This window comes from Pholis gunnellus (assembly GCF_910591455.1).
Source record: "Pholis gunnellus genome assembly, chromosome: 18".
Lineage (NCBI taxonomy): Eukaryota > Metazoa > Chordata > Actinopteri > Perciformes > Pholidae > Pholis > Pholis gunnellus.
Genome location: NC_136545.1, coordinates 19,822,175 through 19,844,376, shown reverse-complemented (window position 1 = coordinate 19,844,376; position 22,202 = coordinate 19,822,175). Strand labels below are relative to the sequence as shown.

Sequence of the window (22,202 nt, the reverse complement as noted above, 5' to 3'; positions counted from 1 at the left end):
ATTAATCTGCTAGATGTTTTATTGAATCTTTAAAATAAAAAAATAAAAGTTCACAACGTCAACATTGGTTTAATTTTGAAACGTCTAGGCGGAAGTTCTCCGTTTCAAAATGGCGGACTTGACAATAATGTCCAAGAGAAGGGACAGGACAGCAATGGGCCGCGGCCGATATTTATCCCAAACAAATCAAACTACCACCGGAACTCAGCCGTTAGTGATGGATAAACGATAGTTACTGTGTTTTTATGCGGTTATACGTCTTATGTGTTTGTAGTTTTAAAGGTAAAGCGGTAGAGTTTAGCTAAACTTAGCAGAATTCTTCTTCCAGTGGGAGGAAGTTCGCTGTGGCGGAGGAAAAATAATCATAGGAACAATCCCCCGAAATCATAGGAACTATCCCCCGAAATCATAGGAACTATCCCCCGACATGGAGGACTCCGGCTCGGTCCTGGAGAAGAACGTCGCGGACCTCACCGTGATGGACGTGTACGACATCGCCGCGGTGGTGGGCCAGGAGTTCGAGCGGATCATCGACCGGTACGGCTGCGAGGCTCTGTCCCGGCTCATGCCCAAAGTGGTGCGCGTGCTGGAGATCCTGGAGGTGATGGTGAGCCGCAACTGCATCAGCCCGGAGACCGAGGAGCTGCGGCTGGAGCTGGACAAGCTGCGGCTGGAGCGGATGGAGCGGCTGGAGAAGGAGAAGAAGCACCGAAAGGTCCCCAAAAACACACCGATTAAAGCTGTACTGTTAGAGGAAATATACTGCTAACAAGTATTAGTAAATACACGCACAGACTACATGCAGCAGGGACTCAAAGTCACTGTGATTTAACCTGAGGAGGAGGAAGTTATCACATTATTCACTCGAGTAAAAGTACCACGACTACTCTAAAGAATAGCCCTGAACTTGAAATAGCCTTGAACTGAATATCTAGTGGTATTGGGAAGTAAAAGTATCCAATACCACTGTTCCAAAATAGCTCCATTACTAGTAAAAGTACACCTTTTTAAAATTGTACTTTAGCTAAAGTACCAGTACCACTGTACAAATACTCTGTTACAAGTAAAAGTCCTCCGTTTATAATGTTACTTCAGTAAGTAAAAAACAGTACAAGTCCTGAATTTAGCATTAACTGGTTGTGGTACGTAAAAGTACAGAATACCACTTTAGTACTATGTAAAAAAGTAAAAGTTGTGAATTGAAAATGGTACTTAAAAGTATTATTACCCGGAAGATGTGCTTAATTAAAGTATCAAAAGTAAAACTACTCGATGCAGTGAAATGGTCCCTATGAGTGTGTATCTAATTATATACTACACGTGTGTATATATATATATATAGTTGTTTATTCATTGTTTGGGTTTTAAACTTTAGACAATAGTGAGAATTACTTGTTTAGTCCGACCGTCCAACCCTCAGAATGAATCTGTTTCCTGTCATTGAAGACGTGTTTGTGATGTCTTAGAAATGTTCTGCGTTACTTTATTTAACTCTGACAGACAACAGGAACTTTATCCCTGACTCAGCAGGAAACTCTTCACACACGTATGTTTGTCGTCTGTGTGATTGTTTCCAGTTAGTCACCAAAGTATATTTGATGGTGAGTTGGACGTCGAGGTGGTTTTACATCAGGATTACAGCTCAGACGGCTATAAAACACTTGATGTGTGAGATCCTCGTGACAGTGAGTGAGCGCTCACCGGTTCATGATTAACTGAGTCTCACGAGTCTCATGAGTGTGATGAAGCGATGAAGTGATGAAGTGATGAAGTGATGAGTGTGATGAAGCGATGAAGTGATGAAGTGATGAAGCGATGAAGTGATGAGTGTGATGAAGCGATGAAGCGGATGTTTGTGGAGGTGATGGCTGATTCAGCCTCGACTGAGACAACAGATGTTTTCACGTGGAAGACGTCACAGCAGAGATAAACTCTATTATCTTTATTATCAGTTTATTATCAGTTTATTATCACGTCTGACAAGAAAAGAATCAGACCTTTAAGTTTCAGAAACAGGAAACGGATCATTTGGAGCATTTTTGCTTAAAAAAATAAAATTATTTGATTATGAAATGAGCTGTCTGTCACTCAACTAGTTATTGCAGCTCTAAAATAAATGTAATGTAAATATTAAAATGCTAAAGTGTGTATTTTCACACATATAACATTTCATGGGGCGGATTGTTGTTCACTATTTATTATTTGTTTACATATTTATATTTAAATAACAGTTTGCAAATATTGTATGAAGCTGAAATAATCTATTGGTTAGTTGATTGTTTTTTGGGACACTATTTATAGATTTTCAGCCTTCAGAACAAAAACAAACAAACATCAGCAGAACAGAAGAAGTCACCGAGTGAACCGCACGACCAGAACATGTGACGCAGATCAACAGCTGTTCTAATCCGTCAACATGTATTTGGTTCCAGCTTCTAAAATGTGATGATTTGCTGCTTTTCTGTGTTTTAAATCATTGAAATTGATCAGAGAGACAGAGCAGCTTCTCTCTGCAGACAGACGGTGACGAATTAAAGGAGAAGCTGGAACAAACCAGAAGAGAAACATAACGAATGCTGGAGAGAGAGAGAGAGAGAGAGAGAGAGAGAGAGAGAGAGAGAGAGAGAGAGAGAGAGAGAGAGAGAGAGAGAGAGAGAGAGAGAGAGAGAGAGAGAGAGAGAGAGAGAGAGAGAGAGAGAGAGAGATGTCTGAGTACAAAATACTTTTTGAAGAGCTTATTTAGCTGAAGAAGTAGAAGGAACACTGAGTTCTGAGATGTAGTACAGTATGTACCTCTGAGATGTAGTTGAGGAGAAATAGAATGTAGCAGAACATGGAAAGTACTTCAAATGTGTACTTAAGTGCAGTACTTCGGGCTAAAACACACACAAAGTGTTGAAACAGTTATTTTACAGGTGGAGCATAACGACATCCTGAAGACCTCAGAGACCTTCTTGCTCAGATGAGGTGATCTTTCTGATGTTTGGTAATGTTCCACATCGTAACAGGAGCTGGAGCTGGTGGAGGACGTGTGGAGAGGAGAAGCTCAGGACCTGCTCACTCAGATCGCTCAGCTGCAGGAGGAGAACCAGAGCCTCCTCACCAACATGTCCAACAAAGACCCCATGAGTGAGGAGGACCTGCAGCGGCACGAGGGTGAGGACGTGTGCTCAACACACACACACACTCACACACACACACACACAGGTGAACACGAGCCTCGAGACAGACAGATGGTTAGCGTAGCTTAGCTAAAAAATGTTGAACTATTCCTTTAAGAGATCAAACGAAACCAGAGAGATTTAAATCATTAAGTTCTCTGCTCGTGTTTTAGTTGAGCAGAGAACTGTCACTGAGGCCGCGTCTCACTCCCCCACTCTCACTCTGTCACACACACACACACACACACACACACACACACACACACACACACACACACACACACACACACACACACACACACACACACACACACATAAAGGAAGCCTTCTCTAGTGTCTGACGGCGAGCCAGTCTTGTCTCTGCATCAGAGGCTCTTTCGTGGTTTCACACAGAGGACACAGTCACCCTGACGCACTGTGGACAGACCAGCCTCAGTGTACAAGCACACCTGCTCCACACACACACACACACACACACACACACACACACACACACACACACACACACACACACACACACACACACACACACACACACACACACACACACACACACACACACATGCATGTTTACACACAAATCAGGGTTCCCTCTGTACGGCTAAAAGACCTTTCTCTCCCAATAAAAAACGATTATGAAGAATTCAAACTTTGTGTGTGTGTGTGTGTGTGTGTGCGCGTGTGCGTGTACGTGTGTGTGTGTGTGTGTGTGTGTGTGTGTGTGTGTGTGTGTCCTCTCTGTGGTCTCCAGGTATGACGGAGAGAGAGAGGCAGGTGATGAAGAAGCTCAAAGAGGTGGTGGACAAGCAGAGAGACGAGATTCGAGCCAAGGACCGCGAGCTCACGCTGAAGAACGAGGACATAGAAGCAGTAAGACGTGTTATTGTAGCTGTTGTCACTCTTTCCCGTCCTCTCGTACTCTGTCACTATGTCCGTGATTTACCCAGACTGCCTTGTTGGTGTCCGTGTGTTCCTGCAGCTCCAGCAGCAGCAGTCCCGCCTCATGAAAATCAACCACGACCTGCGCCACAAGTTCTCCGTGGTGGAGGCTCAGGGGAAAGCGCTGATCGGGCAGAAGGTGGAGCTGGAGGCTGGAGCGCAGGCGCGGGGGCAGGAAGTCGGAGCCCTTCGGCAGGAAGTCGCGCGCTTGAGGGAACGACTTCAAGGAGACTTGCCCGCCCGGAACCCCGAGGAACCCGCACCTCAGCCCCCCTCACCTGCAGAGGTAACGCAGGAAACCATCAGAAGAGCTCCATCAGAGGGCGTAGTCTGCATTCAATGTTGAAATTAGTTTAGCAGGAAACCCCAGAAAAATCTATTATTGTGTTAACTTGTAGACGGTAATGGAATAATTTTGCAATGTAAGTACAGTGCATTGTGGGTAAACATCTGGTCTATTTTCATCTTCTCTCTCTCTCAATCTTTCTGTCCTGTTTAACATTTTGCTTTCTTGCTGAGACTAAGATCGATACCACTCTCATGTCTGTTCAGCATGAAGCTACAGCCAGGAGACTGTTAGCTTAGCTTAGCATAAAGACCAAAGGTAGAAGAGACCTGCCTCTTCCCACCACACAGTCCCCCATAAAACCACAACGACAAGAAACTACATATAAGGTGTTAACTAATGAGCTTTGGACACAGCCAGGCTAGCTGTTTCCCTTTGTTTCCAGTCTTTATGCTAAGCTAAGCTAACCGTCTCCTGGCTCTAGCTTCATATTCAGCGTACAGACATGAGACTGTGTCTTAACTCTCTGCAAGAAAGCGAATAAGCGTATTTCCAAAAATGTCAAAACTCTTCCTTGAAGTTAAAATATGCTCATAAATATAAATGCAGTCATATTATTCTTCATATGTTCCAGTTTAAAAGAGGTCTGTTCACTTACATTTTCCAAATCCATACAATATAATAAATCCCTAAAGAGCCGCGTAGCTTTGACCCAAAGTCAGTAAAAAGGAGGATTTCTTTGTAACCGGATAATAAAGTGTCTCTTGCTCCACCAGCGCGGTAAAGCTGCTGCGGGGGTGGTGTTGGGGGCTGAGGGCTGGTCAGACAGACCCGACCCCTCGGAGCCGATGTTGGGCGGGTTTGACTCTTCCTCGCCCCCCCTGCCTGGTTCCCTCAGCCCAGAGGGCCACGAGGATGATGAGGAGGAGGAGGAGGATGAGGAGGCAGTGTTGCTTTGGGTAATACGGACGTGCTAGCTGGCAAACCAGAGTGGTGTGATTGTCCCGACTCTTAACTCCAAACCTGCACCTCTGGACAACCAGATCAGTAGAAACACAGCACGCTGGTAGACTAACATGAGTGCGATCCAGAGAAGGCGTGACCCGGCTTGGCGTGCGTGTTAAAGGACTAACAGAGTGTCGGCCAGCTGACCTTTCTAAACTTAGATCCTCTCGACAGCTCGGCCTCTAACAGCACCGTGATCCTGAAGTGGTAGTTGAAAGTCCAACTGAACGTGCACGCTGTTTTCTGCTCCAGTGTTCTCCTTTGGTGTCCCGTATTTGCATATGAATTTGTTTATTTTCTGCGTACGTTGATGCCAGAACTTCCGATCAAATTGCGTCATTTTAAACCACGTTTGCATTTGTGACATCGTCGTCAACGGTCAAGTTTTCCTCCCGACGCAGCACGAGTTTGAACAAACATGAATGAATATGAATGCGTGTGTCCGTCCACTGCTGTTATGCTATTAGAAGTGGAGCTACTTCTTCAGTGAGGTGCCGTTAAAATATTGCAGTATAAGAAGAAAACAGAACGAGATGAGGTCATTAAAAGAGCTCCAGTCAAACAATGGAAAAACATTTCTGTGTGTTTCATGTGAGGAAGGTTTCAGTCTCCTCATCGCTGCACGATGTTTACTTCACATTGTTCATGTGCGGTCACTTCGTCCGGTTCCATTTACACTTTTGTCTCGTTTAGTTTTTCATCCACACTCAACTTTTCCACTTCAGCCGAGTCTCAAAGCTCAGCTCGAGTGCTGGTGTGTCTGATGTGGAGACGGCGTCGCAGGTTTGTTTATAACAGTAAAACGAAGTGAGACTTCTGTTGGACTGAGGATACGTATTCATGAGGATTATGGTGTTTTTTTGTGCTCAGTGCATGAGTGACTTCCGTCAGCTGCATGTGTCTTATTCTAAACAAAACGGAGTCTTAGCGTGAAGGGAGGAGGGAAGGGGCGAACAAATGTATTGGAACAAGGCCCGATGTCTGACTTAGAGTTCACCGTTTGCCACCAGGAGGCGATGTGCGATGAGGACATGCCGGCTGTGTTCCAATATTTTACAAAGGTATCCTCACTTCCTTCCCCGCCTTCGTTCCTTCCTTCCTTCCTTGTCTGTTGTTTCCTACTCTTGTGACGCATTTGTCTCTCTGCAGGAGGCGCTGTGCGAGGAGGACACGGGGGGCCTGGACCCCAAGGACCCCAACCGGCCCCGGTTCACCCTGCAGGAGCTGAGGGACGTCCTCCACGAGAGGAACGAGCTCAAGGCCAAAGTCTTCATGCTGCAGGAGGAGCTGGCCTACTACAAAAGGTGCTCACGGGCACACATATGCGTGTCAGTCACATGGTGACGGCCATGCTGTTGATAATAAATCCTGTTTTCTTTCTGCAGTGAAGAGACAGAAGATGAGATTGTGACTCCGTCTTCGTCTCCGTCTCCTGAACTGAGGACTCGCTCCCGTTCTTCTGCTCAGCCGGAGTCAGGAATCAAACGCCTGTATGTTGAAAACACAGATCTCACTCAGACACAGCTGCTCGTGATTAGTTTGAGTCAAAAACACTCTCATTGCTTTGCATGCGCTGAGGAAAGGCTTATTAAACAAGTGCCTGCATGCTCAGACATTTACACTTTACTCCTTAAGGAATATATAAGTTGAACCTCACCAGCAGTACCAGACGTTTGGGACTCTTTCAGGCTGGAAACATCAGCTTTGTGATTATATTTTAATAGATCACTTCATGTTGAGTCTTAAACCTCGACTGAATAAAATGTCACCGCCCGTAAAAGAATCACATTAGCACCAGATTTAAGATCTCACCACAGCAGCAGTTGTGTGGAAACAATACTTTCTATAACTGGACACAGATCAGTCTGTGTAGTCGACCCGCTTCCTGTTTGTTTGGCCTGAAAAAACAAACTGGAGATAAAACAGCAGCCAATTAAAATGTGTCAAACTCTGGTTTCAGAGGTCAGAGGTCAGAGGTTTGAGGTCAAGTTCTTTGTACCATCATAGGATCTTTTTTTCTCCCAAGAATAGATACGTATATATATTATATATATAGATATATCTATATAGATATTATCTATATAGATATATATATATAGATATATCTATACAGATATATATAGATATATCTATATATAGATAGAAAACAAAAATGACCAACAACATACAATGTCTATAACCAAATACAAACAGTGTAAATGATTCAAGGTATTATCACAGAATCTGACATCTTTTTACAATCAAACAACTATTTGTTTAGTTTCTTGAGTCCAAAACCAACAACAAACAACGATTTAAAACAGAAGAAAAGCTGCAAATAGTTTGTCATTTATACTTTATATTCTGCTAAAGAAAAGTACTTTTATCGATTATTACAATTGTTGTGTTGCCTGACTAACCAACATAGCTTTTTGTTGATATTTATTTGTGACATAGGTGGACATAGCGCAGCATAATTAGCTCTGAACAGGGAGTGATCGTGTCACGTGGTCGTAACGGAGTGATTTCAGACAGAAGTTCCTTTAATAACTGTTCAGTCTGTGTTGGTCTGTTTGCAATACTTGTTTATCTGCATGAAGGATGCTTCAGCTCTCTGTGTGCATGTTAATGATTAGCATGCTTTGGTCATAGGTCAGGTATAGCACATGACACACACACACACACACACAATCACCACGGTGCTGAACAAGGATTCCAACATTTTTTTCTTTAAAGCACGACTTCTTTTGGTTTTATGGGAACTTTTCATGAGAGGCCGAAGGTTGATGTGGTCCCTGTCTCCCCCCTGTTGGTCCCCCCCGTCCCCCCCGTCCCCCCCATCCCCTCTACACCTCTACCTGTCTGTGCTTGTGTGTCTTTACCTTTGTGTAACAGGATCTTCACAGCCATTATGCCGATGGTGGCAGCTGGTTTGATCCCAGACGACCCCACTTTACAGCCAATCAGACGTCTCATATCTCTTGTATGACTCTCTATTGTGTTGGCTTCAGAGTCCGTCGCTCCTTCAGCTAACAGCCTCCCTCCCTTTGCATGTGCAGCTTTTTGAGCCCTTTTTTTCCCACCTTTGTAGTCTTCTGATTGGCTGATTGTGGGGCTGTCTCGTTATCGTTGTCCAACGGGACGATGGCGGATCATAAAAATCAGCCAGTCAGAACTAACATGTAGTCTGTCGTCGTCTTCTCCCTGAACACTGACCGGACCGACGACGTGTCTGCAGCTCTAAACTCATACAAATCATTTAAACTAAAACAGTGATTGAATAACTTATAACAGGCAATGACCTCATCGTGTTTTGCTCTACTTTGCTGATCATTCATGTCCGGTTTAAACATAACTTCTGTTCATGTGAGAGTTCTCTGTCGCGTTCAGGAAGCTGTGGGATTGTCAAGAGCAGATCAACTCATTTGTTTACTGTGATAATACCAAGAAATCTCAATTAATTTGCCAGAAATAATAACAGTAACACTGCTTCACTGCCCACACTACCTACGTGTTGACTTCACGGACACATCCATCAGTGGCCTTCACACTAAATCCTCTGTCTCCTCTGTCCCCTCTGTCTCCTCTGTCTCCTCTGTCTCCTCTGTCTCCTCTGTCCCCTCTGTCTCCTCTGTCTCCTCTGTCTCCTCTGTCCCCTCTGTCTCCTCTGTCTCCTCTGTCTCCTCTGTCTCCTCTCCACTCGTCTCGTCTCTTAGGTTTAGCTTCTTCTCGAGGGACAAGCAGCGGAGCTCGCAGCGCGGCGGCCAGTTCGACGCCGGCCTCGGCTCGTGGACGGGGAAGGACGACGTGTACACGGAACAAGCCCAGGAGGCTTTACAGCACATGTAGGGTCACCGGACAAACTCCAAAAAAAACTCTGAGCACTCCGTGTCCGTCACTCGAGGCCGGGTCGTTGGACTGCAAACCCCAAAACAAGTGACTGAAAATAGCACAAGCTCCTCAGGTGAGACAAAGAAGAGAATCCTTAGAAATGTATTTAAACACCTGAGAATACTTCACGTACAAACTGTATATCTCGGTGAGCAGTGGCACATACAGACTTTTAAACAAACGTTAGAGAAGATGTTGGAGGAGAAAGTAAACTCAAGTCGTAGGAGGGAAAGGGGAAAGTTGGTCCATGAAGAGGTTCAGTGGGTGAAGGTGAGGACACGCAGGAAGGCTGGGGACACAAAGGTCTGCTGCTGATCTAAAATAATGTTTGCTGGTCGATGAGAGACGATCATAGAAAACAGAAAGCGTTCAAAAATGAGAGCAAGCATCACTTTCGTGTCCCTTTTTTATTCTGGTTTATTTAAAATGTCTCCTGGTTCACGTGAGCAGCTCGTCGGTTCATCACCAGCACTTTCACAGGATTCAAACTGTGCAGCTTCAAGAAACACGGACGGAGTTCAAAGCTTTGTGTGTAAAATGTTTCATAGAATCAAAAAGACAAAAGATGCTTTTTATTTATAATCATGCAACGTGCAGTGAGTAAGTATGGAAGCCCACTGCTGCCAAGAGAAGGAAGAACAAACACAAACATCAAACACTCGAGTCCAAATGATAACATGTCGGTTATAGGAAGTAACAGTTTATTTTGAATTAATATCTCGTAATTTTTACTTAATAAATCAAAACTATGATGATAAATCATATAATAATGTCATATTATAAAGACAAATAAAAGTGATTGACAAAGGCTGTGACACGTTTTCACAAAAAACGTTTTTAATAATAATAATAAATCATCATTTGAGCCGATGACTCATAGCTCTGATTTAAGGGTTATTCACACAGGACTAGTATTACATCTGGATCTCCAGTAATTTATAATATTAGTGGAATAATCGTCTGTGATCTTAATCATGTGTGAATCAGTCATCTTCATATTTGTCAAGTCAAACCTCCGCATGTCAACAAACAGAGGTCAGAGAGACGGAAGCAACGGGTCTTTGTAGTATTTTATAAACACAAATAGACCGAATTATATGTATCATATTGATAATATTAAATATGAATATTATATAGTATCATATGTTTAATAGAAGCCGATGTTGTGCTGATCCTCGGCATCATATCTGGGAGATGATGTCGGTAAACTTAGCTTCTAATAATAAAAGTCTCATAATTCTGATTTTTAATAACTTAATTGTTTGTATTTACCAAGTCACAAATATGATGACGCATTGAGATTTTTAATAATGATAATAATAGTTATTGTCGTTATTATTTAGCAGAACTTGTTTGTTCTTCTGATCTCTGGTTGAAATGAGCTTCCATCAGTAAACGTTCGCTTCTCTCCAACGATGATGAAAACTAACGTCAAAGAGCAATAGACACAGTGTGTGAATTACTACTGATAGCCAGCGTCCAGAGCCACTAAATATATAAATATACATATGTATATATACATATATATATATATGTATATTCAGACCTAGAGTTTCATGATAACAGATGTTTCAGTATCACCAGCTGAACCGAAGCAGGTTCAAATACATAAACGTCCTCTTTCAGTAAACAGATGCAGAATATTAGAATAACAACTCATAAGCAGTGTGTTAAACTCCTTTACCTTGTTTGTTATATATTATTAAAGAGAAACTATTTTAATTATCATGTCTATATTTAGAACTTGCTTAAAGAATAACTCTGATATTCCATGTTCTTCATGTTGTCAACAAATCCCATTAAAACACCACGATGAGTCCATGATGTTACTGACTCGTGTTCCCTTCACCACCATGAACACACTGCAGTCTATTTCTACTCTATTACACATACTGACCTGAGCACCACATGTGGATTCATCCGCCGCTGAAAATAGTCCCCAAACAGAAGCACTGTTCCCTCCTGTTTCTTGTTGTTTGATGCGTTTTTAAACATTCGTGTCTTCAGGAGGAACGAGTGAGATCGAGAGATCATCCAACACATGTTTGGTGTTTCCTGAGATTTGTTGACAATCAGTGAAATATAGAATAACAGCAGCTTTATCCTTTGAAGTCATTCGTATCTTCCTGTAAGTTTGGCACTGAGACATTTTTCTTGCAGGATGAAAGTAAAACTAAAGAACTGGAAAACATAAAGAATCATGTTCAGGTTTTACCACTAAGTGATGCAACATTAAACATTTGTATTTATTTCTTTAAAGCTACCTTTATCATTTGTATGACGGCGTATTGGGGCCATCAAAAGTAAACAATATAAATAAATACAGACGAATAAATAACAATTAAAAACGGAGCCGGGGGAGGAGGTATTCTGATAACATTTATTTTAGATTAAAGTGGTACATTTACGAGAAAAATGTTCTCAAATTAATATTTAGTTTTATTATAAATACGCTCAATTCACAACAATGACTCTTCAAAGTCTGAATGCTTAAAATATGTTTTTATAAAAATTAATTTCATAAAGCGACAGCGTCTGTGGTGTGATGAGGTCGATCCAAACTCGCAAAGTGATGTCATTTCTCGCCAAAAAACCCCCAATTTTTCTGAAATGTTTTCTCATAACACACAAATGTATTACTTTATAATCTCAGAAAATATCCCATTTTTTTCTTGTTAATTTGTGAGTTTTTTTCTCTGAATTAAAGCCCCTCCCCCGGCTCTGTACTCTCTACTTCACAGCAATATTGTACGTTTAGGTTTGTTAAATACCTCCTAGAAGGTGTGAACCCGTTGACTTGTGCTTTTATGCATCATTTATACAAAAACTCATGCTTCCAAAACTCTGTTTTCAAATCGTTACGTAATAAGTAACATTTAGACGTTCCTCAGATTGTGTTGAGGCGGAGAAGTTGTAAAAGACAGAAAGTTGATGAAGCTGAACTGATGTTTAATAGTAGAGGAACCTCTTTATCTTTATTTATACTCTGAGGTGGAACACGACGATGAGACAGCCTCAGATATTTAGATTTCATCTGGAAGTCAAAGGGATCCGGACATTTTAGACATGAAGACACTAAAAAGGGAAACTGGTCAAAATAAGACAACGTGTTCAAACTCTGCAGTTCTCCAGCTCATCACTCTAAGCTCAAACACATGTTTATCTTGTTAAAGATTAAACTGATATTTAAAAGATGTAATGAATGGATCAGTGCTTTATTTAACGAGCTGGCTTCACATTCAATAATAAAAATATGTCCTGTTTGAGGAATTTGTCTGTTTGTTTTTTACTTCTTAGCGGTCAGCAGTACTGAAGTACAAATACATGTATTTGTATTGTACTTAAGAACAGTACTTGAGTATATCTGTGTATTTATATAAAAATGTGCATAAATATATCTTTATGTGTAGTCATGTTTGTGTATATATACCAGTGGCGGGCCGTGGATTTTATACCTGGGCCTTCAGTGCTGTTCTCCACTTCTAATAACCTCATTATGACGTCACAGCTACGGGTTATTATTTGTTTCGTGTAAAAGCCGCATATTCACCTAACACTGCAACATTTGACAAATGAAATAAAATGTGCAGATACATGAATACGAGCATGACGGGACGCTGCGTCATTAACGGACAATATAGTCCAAATCAATGTAACACAATGACAAACTCACAAGAGCAGTCGCATATATTCATATGACAACAAAGCAACAAATCAATCCAGCAGACCTGCAGCGGATCCACGCATTCCACCACACGAGCACGAGCCATTCAAATACTAGTATACTTCATAAAAACGCCACGATAGACAAATGAACAGTAGAGGAAAACAAACGAAGTTCACTTACCAAATGCTGTCTATGCTGACAAAGAGTTTAATCCCAGTACATCAGTTCCAGTAAGAAGTCCAACCGGATCCGCCGCCTGTCGGTTGTCCGTGGTCCGCCGCTGTTCGGTCGTCGTCTTCGACCGACGTTCGGTTGTCTTCCGCTGCCGGTCGCTTGTCCGTCTTCCGCGGCCGGTCGGTGGTCCGTTTTCCGCCGCAGTTCGGTGGTCGCCTTCGACCGCGTTCGGTGGTGGTCTTCGGCCGTGGACCGGCGAAGGGCGGGCCGCGGTTGTGAGTTGTAGATCCACTCGACTCTCTCCAAAAGTACCGACGCTCAGTTAAAATGAAACACATTCACAGCCATAACATGTGCAACGCTTCTGACGCTACATACAAATCCTTTTCCTGGCTGGGTCAGGGCTGCTAGCTGTGGGGTCGGACTATGTCCAGTTTGTTCAGAAATGTCGTCCTTGAGAAAAGCGTTCCCAGTAACTCCGCCACTAAATCCGTTTCTCCTCCTTCCGCCATTTCATATTAAAAAAACAAAGCTAGGTAAAATGTCTTTCAAATATTTCCACTTGAACTCTGTCTGCTACAAAGCTCTGCTAGCAATCATGTTTCGCGGGCACATAGTCACATGCCTGCCCACTGACCAATCACAGCACACTCTGCACCTTGCTGGCAGAGAGGCATCTGGACTCTGAGCTGACGTAACTAGGCCTGCAAACTGCTCTGGTGGGGCCATGAATCCCAAACTAAAGATCTGATTGGTTGAATCAACAATATCGTCCCCATTCAATTTAAACTGCACATGGAAGCACTGGGTGAGTCTGCAGGCTGGGGCCTCTCTTCTTACTAGAGACACAGAGGTGAAATCTGATTGGATAAAAGCTCTACTTAAAACAAGCTGCACTGGAAGCAGAGCAACTGAGGAGCACAGTAGCTGTGCAATGAGAAAATAAGATAATGGGAAAAATATTTTTATAAATTATAATACATAAGAAAAAATTAAATGTATTTAAGAAAAAATATTAAATTATAAAATAGCTATAACTTTGTGATTCTGTTTAGGCCAGCAGAGAAGGCTTTGCAAGCCCTGACGGCCCACCACTGATATATACACACATATATATACACACATATTTACATATAGACACATACATATATATATATATATATATATATATATACACACATCCATATTCCCTCTTTAATAATTTACCATTTTTTATCTCACAAATGACAAAATGATTGATTTGATTTATGGTCTGGAATTAAGAAAATAAATCAACTTTTGTACTCGTTCAAAAACTTGTAATCATTTATTTGAACACAAGAACAAATCGGATGCCAACTGGTGTTACTTGCATATTACATCTTTATTCATTGATGCCTCAAACCCCAGCATTAAGATTTATTCAACGCTACAACAGCAAAGATCTATTAAGTCCTAAAAATGGCCAACAGGTCAGTTTTGCCTCTTCTGGTATTATTCCATTACTTCTACGTTTAAAAGAAAAGTGGAATAATCCAAACTGTAGGAATAAAAACATTTCACACATGTAACACAATGCTACTGTTAGAGAGGCGGCGGGGGAGGAAAGTCAAAATGTAAATGTGTTTCCTGAAATGTGCTTTATTTATAACACATATGCGACTGGGCTCTTTGTATCAACACTGATTATTTATGATATTTAAAAAAACATTAAAACAGCGACTCCTGAAAGTCAATAATGTAAATATTTTGGAAACTTTTAAGAAGTCCTTTTCATGAGTTTTGAACACTTTCATGGAGAATCTGTACAACCTAAACAGCTACAGAGATGATGAATGACAAGTAAAAAAACAAAAAAAATTCAAATGACAAATAAATAGTTTGACATTTTGGGAAATACACCTTTTCTCTTTCTTACTGAGAGTGAGACGAGAAGATCGATACCTCTCATGTCTGTCGGATGAATTTGAAGCTACAGCTACAGGAGGTAATTAGCTTAGCTTAGCATAAAGCTAGCTAGCATTGAGCTTTGAGTAAAAATAAACATCCTTAAAGTAATGAACACAAAATATTACATGTTGATTAATTAGTGAGCTTCAGAGGTGGTGACTTTTATTAACAGAGCCAGGCTAGCTGTTTCCCCCTGTGTTCAGTCTTCATGCTAAGCTAAGCTAACCTTCTTCTAACTGCTGTTGAATTTAAACGATCTTGATCTCGATCTTCTTATCTCCGCACATAATTCCAAAAACGTCCAACTATTCTTTTAAGTCTGAACCTCAAAAAATGATACCAAGCTAAAGATTAGTAATTTATAGAACTATTATAATTTAAGATAATGCAAACAGCAGCTATAAGAGGAGAAAGTGCTGCACAACTAAATACATATAAATGTGTTATAATGCTAGACTGACACTGGTAAGATATATTTTCATTCATAAAAGACTAGAGCCAAAATCGTGTACCGAACCACTGAATTCAAACAATGAATATTGAATAATGACATTTATACATTTTATATTGTATTATGTCCTGTTACTGTATTTACATAAACAGATGTTCCTAATATTTAGTTTACGGTTAATAAATCCCATGAAAAACTAAACCAGCAGTGAATGTATCTCCTGTTGGTATTGTGCGTGTTTATCAAAGTGATATATCTAGAGAGACGAACACATGTTAGCTTTGGATTCATGGGATTTGTTGACTATTATTTGATTATTCTGATTGAAACACTTCCAGGTGATTCAACTGTAGTGTAGTATATATATATATATATATATATATATATATATATATATATATATATATATATATATATATATATACACACACACTAATTCGCAATTAGTACCAAAGTATTTGACCAAAGTAGAGCAATAATTTAAGCTAAAATACTATAAATTTGATTCTTGGGGTGCGTAAATTGAAAAATACTTTACATACTTATTACCAATTAGCTAAAATAAGAACAAAAATAATTAGTCTCACAATGTATTTGTAGATTAGGATAAATCAAACACAAATCAAGATAAATGTGACAATTTGGGGGTATATTTCTTCTGGCTACAATTCATGGAAAAACCTACTAAAATGTTAAGTAAAAAAAATGACCTGTTGGCAGTTCAGCTGTTAAAATACTTTCACATGGAACAATATGAACAATATGAACAATATTTTGTGAGGGGGAAGAACAGACGTGTAGAAAACCTGCAAAGATAAACACAGTGGGAGTGTAACGGTTCACCAAAGACACGGTTCACCTGAAGCTGGTGCAAATAAAATCATTAAATATGTGAGAAATTCCCAGCAGACGCTTTGACCTGTTTTGTTTTAGTTAGTTTGTTAAAGGAAGAGTTTGACATTTTTGTAAACACACTTATTCACTTTGTAGCCGAGAGTTAGATGAGAATATCGATACCACTCTCACATCTGTATGTTAGCTGTGGAGACACAGCCAGCAGTTAGACAGTTAGCTTAGCTTAGCATAAAGACTGGAAATGGGGAGGGTGAAACAAATCTGCTAGTTATGCGAGACTGGGCTGTTTTAAACACGACTCAGCTACTTTATATTTTATTAGGAAGCGTTTAAGGCGGCTCATGATTATTTCTAGCTATGCTAGGCTACAAGCTATGCTAGGGTATGCTAATGAAGCGGAGTTATGACGCCGAGTTTGAAAACGCAACAACAAGACCGAGGAAACTATTGACACTTCAGTTCATTACAAGGCTGGAACTGTGTTATTATTTGGTCTTAGCTCTGAGATAAAAGCCTTGTAAAAGTTTACACCTGTTCATAGAACCGGAGACGTTTTACCTTAAATGTAGCATTTTGTGAATGTGGTTTTTGTGTTGGCTCAAACGGAGGCTTGATACTTTGATATTTAAAAACGTCAAACTATTCCTTTAAACCACCCGTTGATTTGCAACACCAAACCATAATAAATATATTTACACAGTGCAGTAATATAGACAGTGTAGTGAGTTTAAAGTGAAGATTTGACAGCTGAGAGCGTTGACTAGTTAATCACGAAAGCCAGTCGAAATATGGAGAAACTTTAATTCATTTAATTCTATTTATATTAGTAGATATTTTTCTAATAACCGTTCATACACTTTTATTTTATCAGAAATAACAGAATATACTCATGTCTTAAATATTAAAAAATACAATATAAGTTTAAAAAAACAAAAAAAAAACATGAAAAAAGAAACTGTAATTTGACTACTTCCTGTCATCCTTAAAGTCTGTATGTTCAACATGAATACTTGTTCTCAACACCCACTGAACCATGCGTTTGGTAAACTTTTACACTTCCACTAAACAACGGTAGATTGTGTTGAGTTTCGACGGCTGAAATCAAAACAGAATATTTTCATAATTTGCATCTCATAGTTCTTTGCTGATCCCAAAAAACAAACCAAAAAAAAAAAGAAAAGGTCTCTGGGGGGCCTTGAAAGTATTGCTAAGTATCTAACGACTAATTAAGAAAAACGCAGTATAAAAATGCAGAGCATTAACTACCACCTGCATGCTGTAGAAGCACTGGTCTATAGGTAATACAAAATGTACAAAAGAAATGTGCTGCAAAACAACCAGAATGTTTCATATACACAAATAAAAAGTACAGATGTCATCTGACAAAGCAGACGAACATTAATCGAAATGTGATACGTACCCCGTCAACACGTAACCCCCCCCCCCCCATCCCACCTCAATATTGGAACAAAAAGGGTCCACATTCTGTTTCTAAGGCATTTTGTACACTAGCTAACGAGAAACACAAGTGTTGCTGTGAGTTTCCCTTTTTCTTTTTTTTTATGTTTTCTTGTTTGTCGAGGATCAGTGTTTGAGCCACGGGTGAGCTGCGATGGAGGCCTTACTGCGGTCTCCGTAGTCGTAGAGCAGCTCCTCGCCGTCGTCGATGTCGCGAGAGGCCACGAGGATGAGGTGAGGCACCCCGCCGATGTCGTGGAGTTTGGTTTGGCAGTTTCCGGTTTTACTGTGATTTATCAGCCGGCCCATCCGATCGGTCTCTCCCGTGGCGTCCACGCTGTCGAAAACAAACACAAACACAATCGGTATCTTCAGATAAGAACATTATTTATCCCACACCAGAGATTTTAAATTCAAAGTTCTATTCATTGATTTAATTCAAAGAACATCAAATGATCTCCTCTACATGAGCTGAAACTTAAAAAATAAGTTTTCTGCCGCAATATAAGACAGTTTGGTGATGTTGTGAAGCAGCGTGGGATCATGGGAGTTGTTGTCTTTATTGTAGTCTTTAGGATTCCTTCAGTGTTTGTAGTTCAGGAGGTTTTTAAATCACAGAGGTCTCCTCCTCTCCAAAACACACAGACCAGCTGATTAAAACACTCAATAAAAGCAGCTTCACATTAAAAATCTGTGTTTCTCTGATGACGTTCGGGGGACGCGGGACGTCCTGAGAGACGAGCTGATGCTAACGTTAGCTTAGCTTATTCCTCGTAAAAACTACTAGAATAGAAAATAAAACTGGATGAAAGTTAAATTTACGACAGCATCTGAGAGAAAACCACAAAGCACGAAATGTTTAGATGTTGCAGAAGCGTTGATTCTAGTCGTACCAGTATGTTTTGCTGAGGTACTGGAAGTAGTACATGTAGCAGCCCGTGGCAGGGTTCAGAGCGTATTCGGCCTCCCTCGTCTTGGCGTCGGTTATCTGCAGCAGGTCTCCGTGGTACTCCACCACGTACTCGCCCTTCTGGAAACACCGCGTGGCAAACACCGCTCTCCCCTTTCCTTCTATATGCTGCACCTATAAATACAAGAATAATAAAACAGTGTGAGAGGTTTTAGGTTCGCTAAAGCTGTTTATTTTACACATTTGATGATGATCTTTTTCACATTAATCAGCGGTGAAAACAATAAGAACAAAGCCTTCCTGTTATCTAATCCTCTTAATTAAGCCCTACTACAGGAAGTACATCTATTCCTGCCCTGATGATCAATGTGATTAATCATGTGATCACTCAAACATTCCTCTGACTCTTGGCTGTAAGTCGGAGTGAGTTTCATTTCTCTGATTGAATTTGCAGCACAATGAAAGTGAAAGCACCGTGTGAACACGACGAGGGCGGAGCCATGTGTGAATCTGATTCATCATCTTTGTTTTAATTCAAGCGTTCAAAGAACAACCATTTGTACCTCCATTCCTTCTTCTATTCCCTTTGTGATGAGTTCATCGGTGAGCTTCTTTTCTTCACACTGGGAACAAGAAAAAGAAACATGAGACGACGATACTGACAGAGAGAAGATTGGATCTCACTCACTCACATTTACACCAAATCCAGCGCACTGGAACGACATTTACTGCTGCATAGTACTTACTACTGCTTCCTTAATGAATGAAAAACAGAGGGAAATTAAACTATAATACTTTATAAAGCAGAACAGTAAAGTATTGAGCAATGGTGAAATCGTTATCAAGCTTCTTGTCCTGTGAAAAAGTCGTAAAATGCGCTTTAATAAGATGTTTACAGATAAAATGTCGTAGTAATGGTTTCACTGATAAAGACGTGATATTGATATTGATGGAGGGAGATTACCTTCCTGATTTAGTTGTAATCATAAAGCTTGTGTGTTGCTTTATTGATTACTTTAGTGGAAGCAAAATGTGCAATCTGTCATAAAGTCAGCTAAATTTAAAATAAAGTGACTCTAAAAGACTATAAACAGACTAGCGTAGCAACATTAATGCTACAAACAACCCTTGTTGTACTCGTGTAACAGGATAGTTAAAGGAGCTTCATTCACAACATCTGCTGTTGTTAAATATATATCATACTTTTAATAACCATCCCAACAAATATATAGAAAATCAACTCACCTTAAGTTCTGTTTTACTCTTTCTTGAGCTTCGTCTTATTGGATAGTAGTCGGTAACTTTTCGGTTTTGGGAGTTTTTCCCGCCTGCACTGAAGTGGAAAAACAGAGTGCAACACATTCTTACAACTATATGAATAAATATGACCCAGATCGTGTCCTTTGATAGGATTTCCTCCTTTAAAAACGCATCAATATTCAGGACGTGCTTACATTCTTAGCGTGGACTTCTTTCCTTTGACTTTATGGCGGATGCCTCTGCGCTGGAGGCCGTGGAGAGAGACGATGCTGCTGCTGTTTTTGTTGTTTTTGTTGTTGTTGTTGTTGGCAACGTGGAGGGTAGCGTGAGCTAAGCTGTTACCCAGAGGCAGGGGGAGTTCGGCGGGGGAACGAAGGCAGGTCTGAGCGCAGTGGAGCTGCGGAGGCGACCAGCAGGGTGAACACTGGCTGGAGCTGCTCTCCATCTCGGGGAAATCCGTTTCAGAGTCTTTTGGTGTCGAGCTGATGCCGTTTGTTCTCCTGCCTGGAATGAAAAAGGTATTTTATTCCTGGCGGTTCAGTGAAAGCTCGCTGCTCACTGTTACATAACCTCCCAAAATACTGAAATAAATAGATGTCCGCTTGCTCTCCCAATGGAGCTGACTTACACTCTGCCTGCCTCTGGGCGTCATTTTGCTGGAAGCAGCCTGGAGAGCCCCTCCCCTCCTGTGTCAGCTTGATTTCATTATGAACCGGTGACCTGTAGACAATGACTGGGTGGCTGTTGTATCCGATTGGCTGTGAATGCAGAGAAAGAAGATGTATTAAGTCCACACTTCCTGCCAAGAGTGGTTTTATTGACACTCCGTCCAAAATTGGTGCAGCTGTTTGCTTTGATTTTCCATGAAATAAATCAAATACAACAATCGAACAAATAATTAACAGTGAAGAGCTGCCGAAATAGACATAAAATCAAAAATGATCAAGAAAAATAATGCAAATAAAGAAAATACAGCCCGACCCAGAAGCTACTACAAACAAATCAAACAAACTATAGATATTCACTTTACTATCATGTAATAAAAGCAGCAACTCCTCACATTTTAGAAGCTTAAAACTGAGAATTCTTGGCATGTACTGCTTGAAATATGACCGAAACTATTCATCAAAATGTTTGTCGACCTATTTATCAGTTGAATCAGCTCTTAATCACACATACAAACAAAAAAACTAGGAGGATTTTTTCAACATATAAAGGAACACTTCATCCTTCAGTTTATCACTAACGTTCAACATCAACACATAAAGGAACACTTCATCCTTCAGTTTATCACTAACGTTCAACATCAACATATAAAGGAACACTTCATCCTTCAGTTTATCACAAACATTCAACACCAACACATCTGGAGCTAGGTGCTTTTTTATTGGACAGGAAAACTGTCATCTGAAGTAACTAAAGCTTTCAGTCAAATATAGTAAAGTTAAATAAAAAGTAACATAAAACCAATATACTCAAGTAAAGTACAGGTACATTACAACAGTGCAGTACTTGAGTAAGTGTACTGTCCATTACTGGATTACCATGCTGGCTCCACACACCCACATCAACTCTCCCATCAGTCCCTTTAAATCCACAGGCCTCTTGGCTCATTATCTGCTGGTCAAACCCACTCAAATAAAAAATCACTTCAAATGTTACACTTTTAAAACCGCTTAAAAAAACAAAAGAGAGACAACTTTAATGTGTGTCTTCGGTGTAATCTGATATCATAAATACTGTTAATGTCCTCAGCTAGCAGGCACATGTAACGTGAAGCTAATGTTAGCAACAATGTAGCTACTGTAACTTACCCTGCTCATGTCCGACTTGTTTTCGTTGCTCCCCGCTCGGCTTCCGTCTCTCTCTCTCTCGTTTTCGAGGATCAAAAATGAAATGAATTTGTCAGTTGAGAGATTAAAATCTTGGCAGTGTCCTCCCTACTCTCCGGCCCCCCCTACTAGGGTGAAATGTGTGCCCTTTTTGTTGTTGTTGTTGTTTCACTGCCAGCAGCTCAACCGATGCAGCCCTCCACAGCTCCTCTCCGCCATCTTTTTCTCCATGTAAATGAAGGAGGCGGAGACGCGGCAATGTCGCCCCCTGCAGGCCGGCAGCGGTAGTGTGTTTGTAACGATTAATAATACAAAATATTATTGAAAAATATATTGTGATTTATGATTACAAATAAAGGCATCAAAAATAATAAAGGCTACATGTGTACCAGCTTTAACATTAAA

At 40.7% G+C, this 22,202-nt stretch overlaps 2 protein-coding genes across 6 annotated transcripts; one reads left to right on the top strand and one right to left on the bottom strand.

Moving 5' to 3' along the window:
- The first annotated feature begins 150 nt into the window (after nucleotides 1-150).
- rilpl1 (Rab interacting lysosomal protein-like 1) lies at nucleotides 151-11,085 on the top strand. Of its 5 annotated transcripts, XM_079179354.1 has the most exons (9): nucleotides 151-715; nucleotides 3,009-3,156; nucleotides 3,913-4,031; nucleotides 4,141-4,386; nucleotides 5,163-5,345; nucleotides 6,402-6,452; nucleotides 6,541-6,695; nucleotides 6,777-6,881; nucleotides 9,087-11,085. In XM_079179354.1, the coding sequence occupies exons 1-9, from the start codon at nucleotides 428-430 to the stop codon at nucleotides 9,217-9,219; spliced, it is 1,428 nt and encodes a 475-aa protein (XP_079035480.1). In that variant the 5' UTR covers nucleotides 151-427; the 3' UTR covers nucleotides 9,220-11,085. The 5 variants fall into 5 exon arrangements, with proteins under 5 accessions (XP_079035480.1, XP_079035482.1, XP_079035481.1 ...); XM_079179356.1 differs by lacking the exon at nucleotides 5,163-5,345; XM_079179355.1 differs by lacking the exon at nucleotides 6,402-6,452.
- Nucleotides 11,086-17,797: 6,712 nt separating this feature from the next.
- kmt5aa (lysine methyltransferase 5Aa) lies at nucleotides 17,798-22,005 on the bottom strand. Its single transcript, XM_079178526.1, has 7 exons — nucleotides 21,780-22,005; nucleotides 20,594-20,723; nucleotides 20,160-20,469; nucleotides 19,951-20,038; nucleotides 19,269-19,328; nucleotides 18,689-18,879; nucleotides 17,798-18,132 (listed from the first exon to the last, which is right to left on the bottom strand). Exons 1-7 carry the CDS (start codon nucleotides 21,786-21,788, stop codon nucleotides 17,922-17,924), a joined length of 999 nt encoding a protein of 332 aa, XP_079034652.1. The 5' UTR covers nucleotides 21,789-22,005; the 3' UTR covers nucleotides 17,798-17,921.
- Between the last annotated feature and the right edge of the window lie 197 nt (nucleotides 22,006-22,202).

Excerpts from the sequence above, each read along its gene's own strand:
- rilpl1 (XM_079179354.1), top strand. The coding sequence starts at position 428 with ATGGAGGACTCCGGCTCGGTCCTGGAGAAGAACGTCGCGGACCTCACC. Across the intron at positions 5,346-6,401 it reads AGGAGGCAGTGTTGCTTTGG|GAGGCGATGTGCGATGAGGA; the intron begins GTAATACGGACG and ends GTTTGCCACCAG. Across the intron at positions 6,882-9,086 it reads GAGTCAGGAATCAAACGCCT|GTTTAGCTTCTTCTCGAGGG; the intron begins GTATGTTGAAAA and ends CTCGTCTCTTAG.
- kmt5aa (XM_079178526.1), bottom strand. Across the intron at positions 20,470-20,593 it reads CGCCCAGAGGCAGGCAGAGT|GCAGGAGAACAAACGGCATC; the intron begins GTAAGTCAGCTC and ends TTTTCATTCCAG. Across the intron at positions 18,880-19,268 it reads GAATAGAAGAAGGAATGGAG|GTGCAGCATATAGAAGGAAA; the intron begins GTACAAATGGTT and ends TTGTATTTATAG.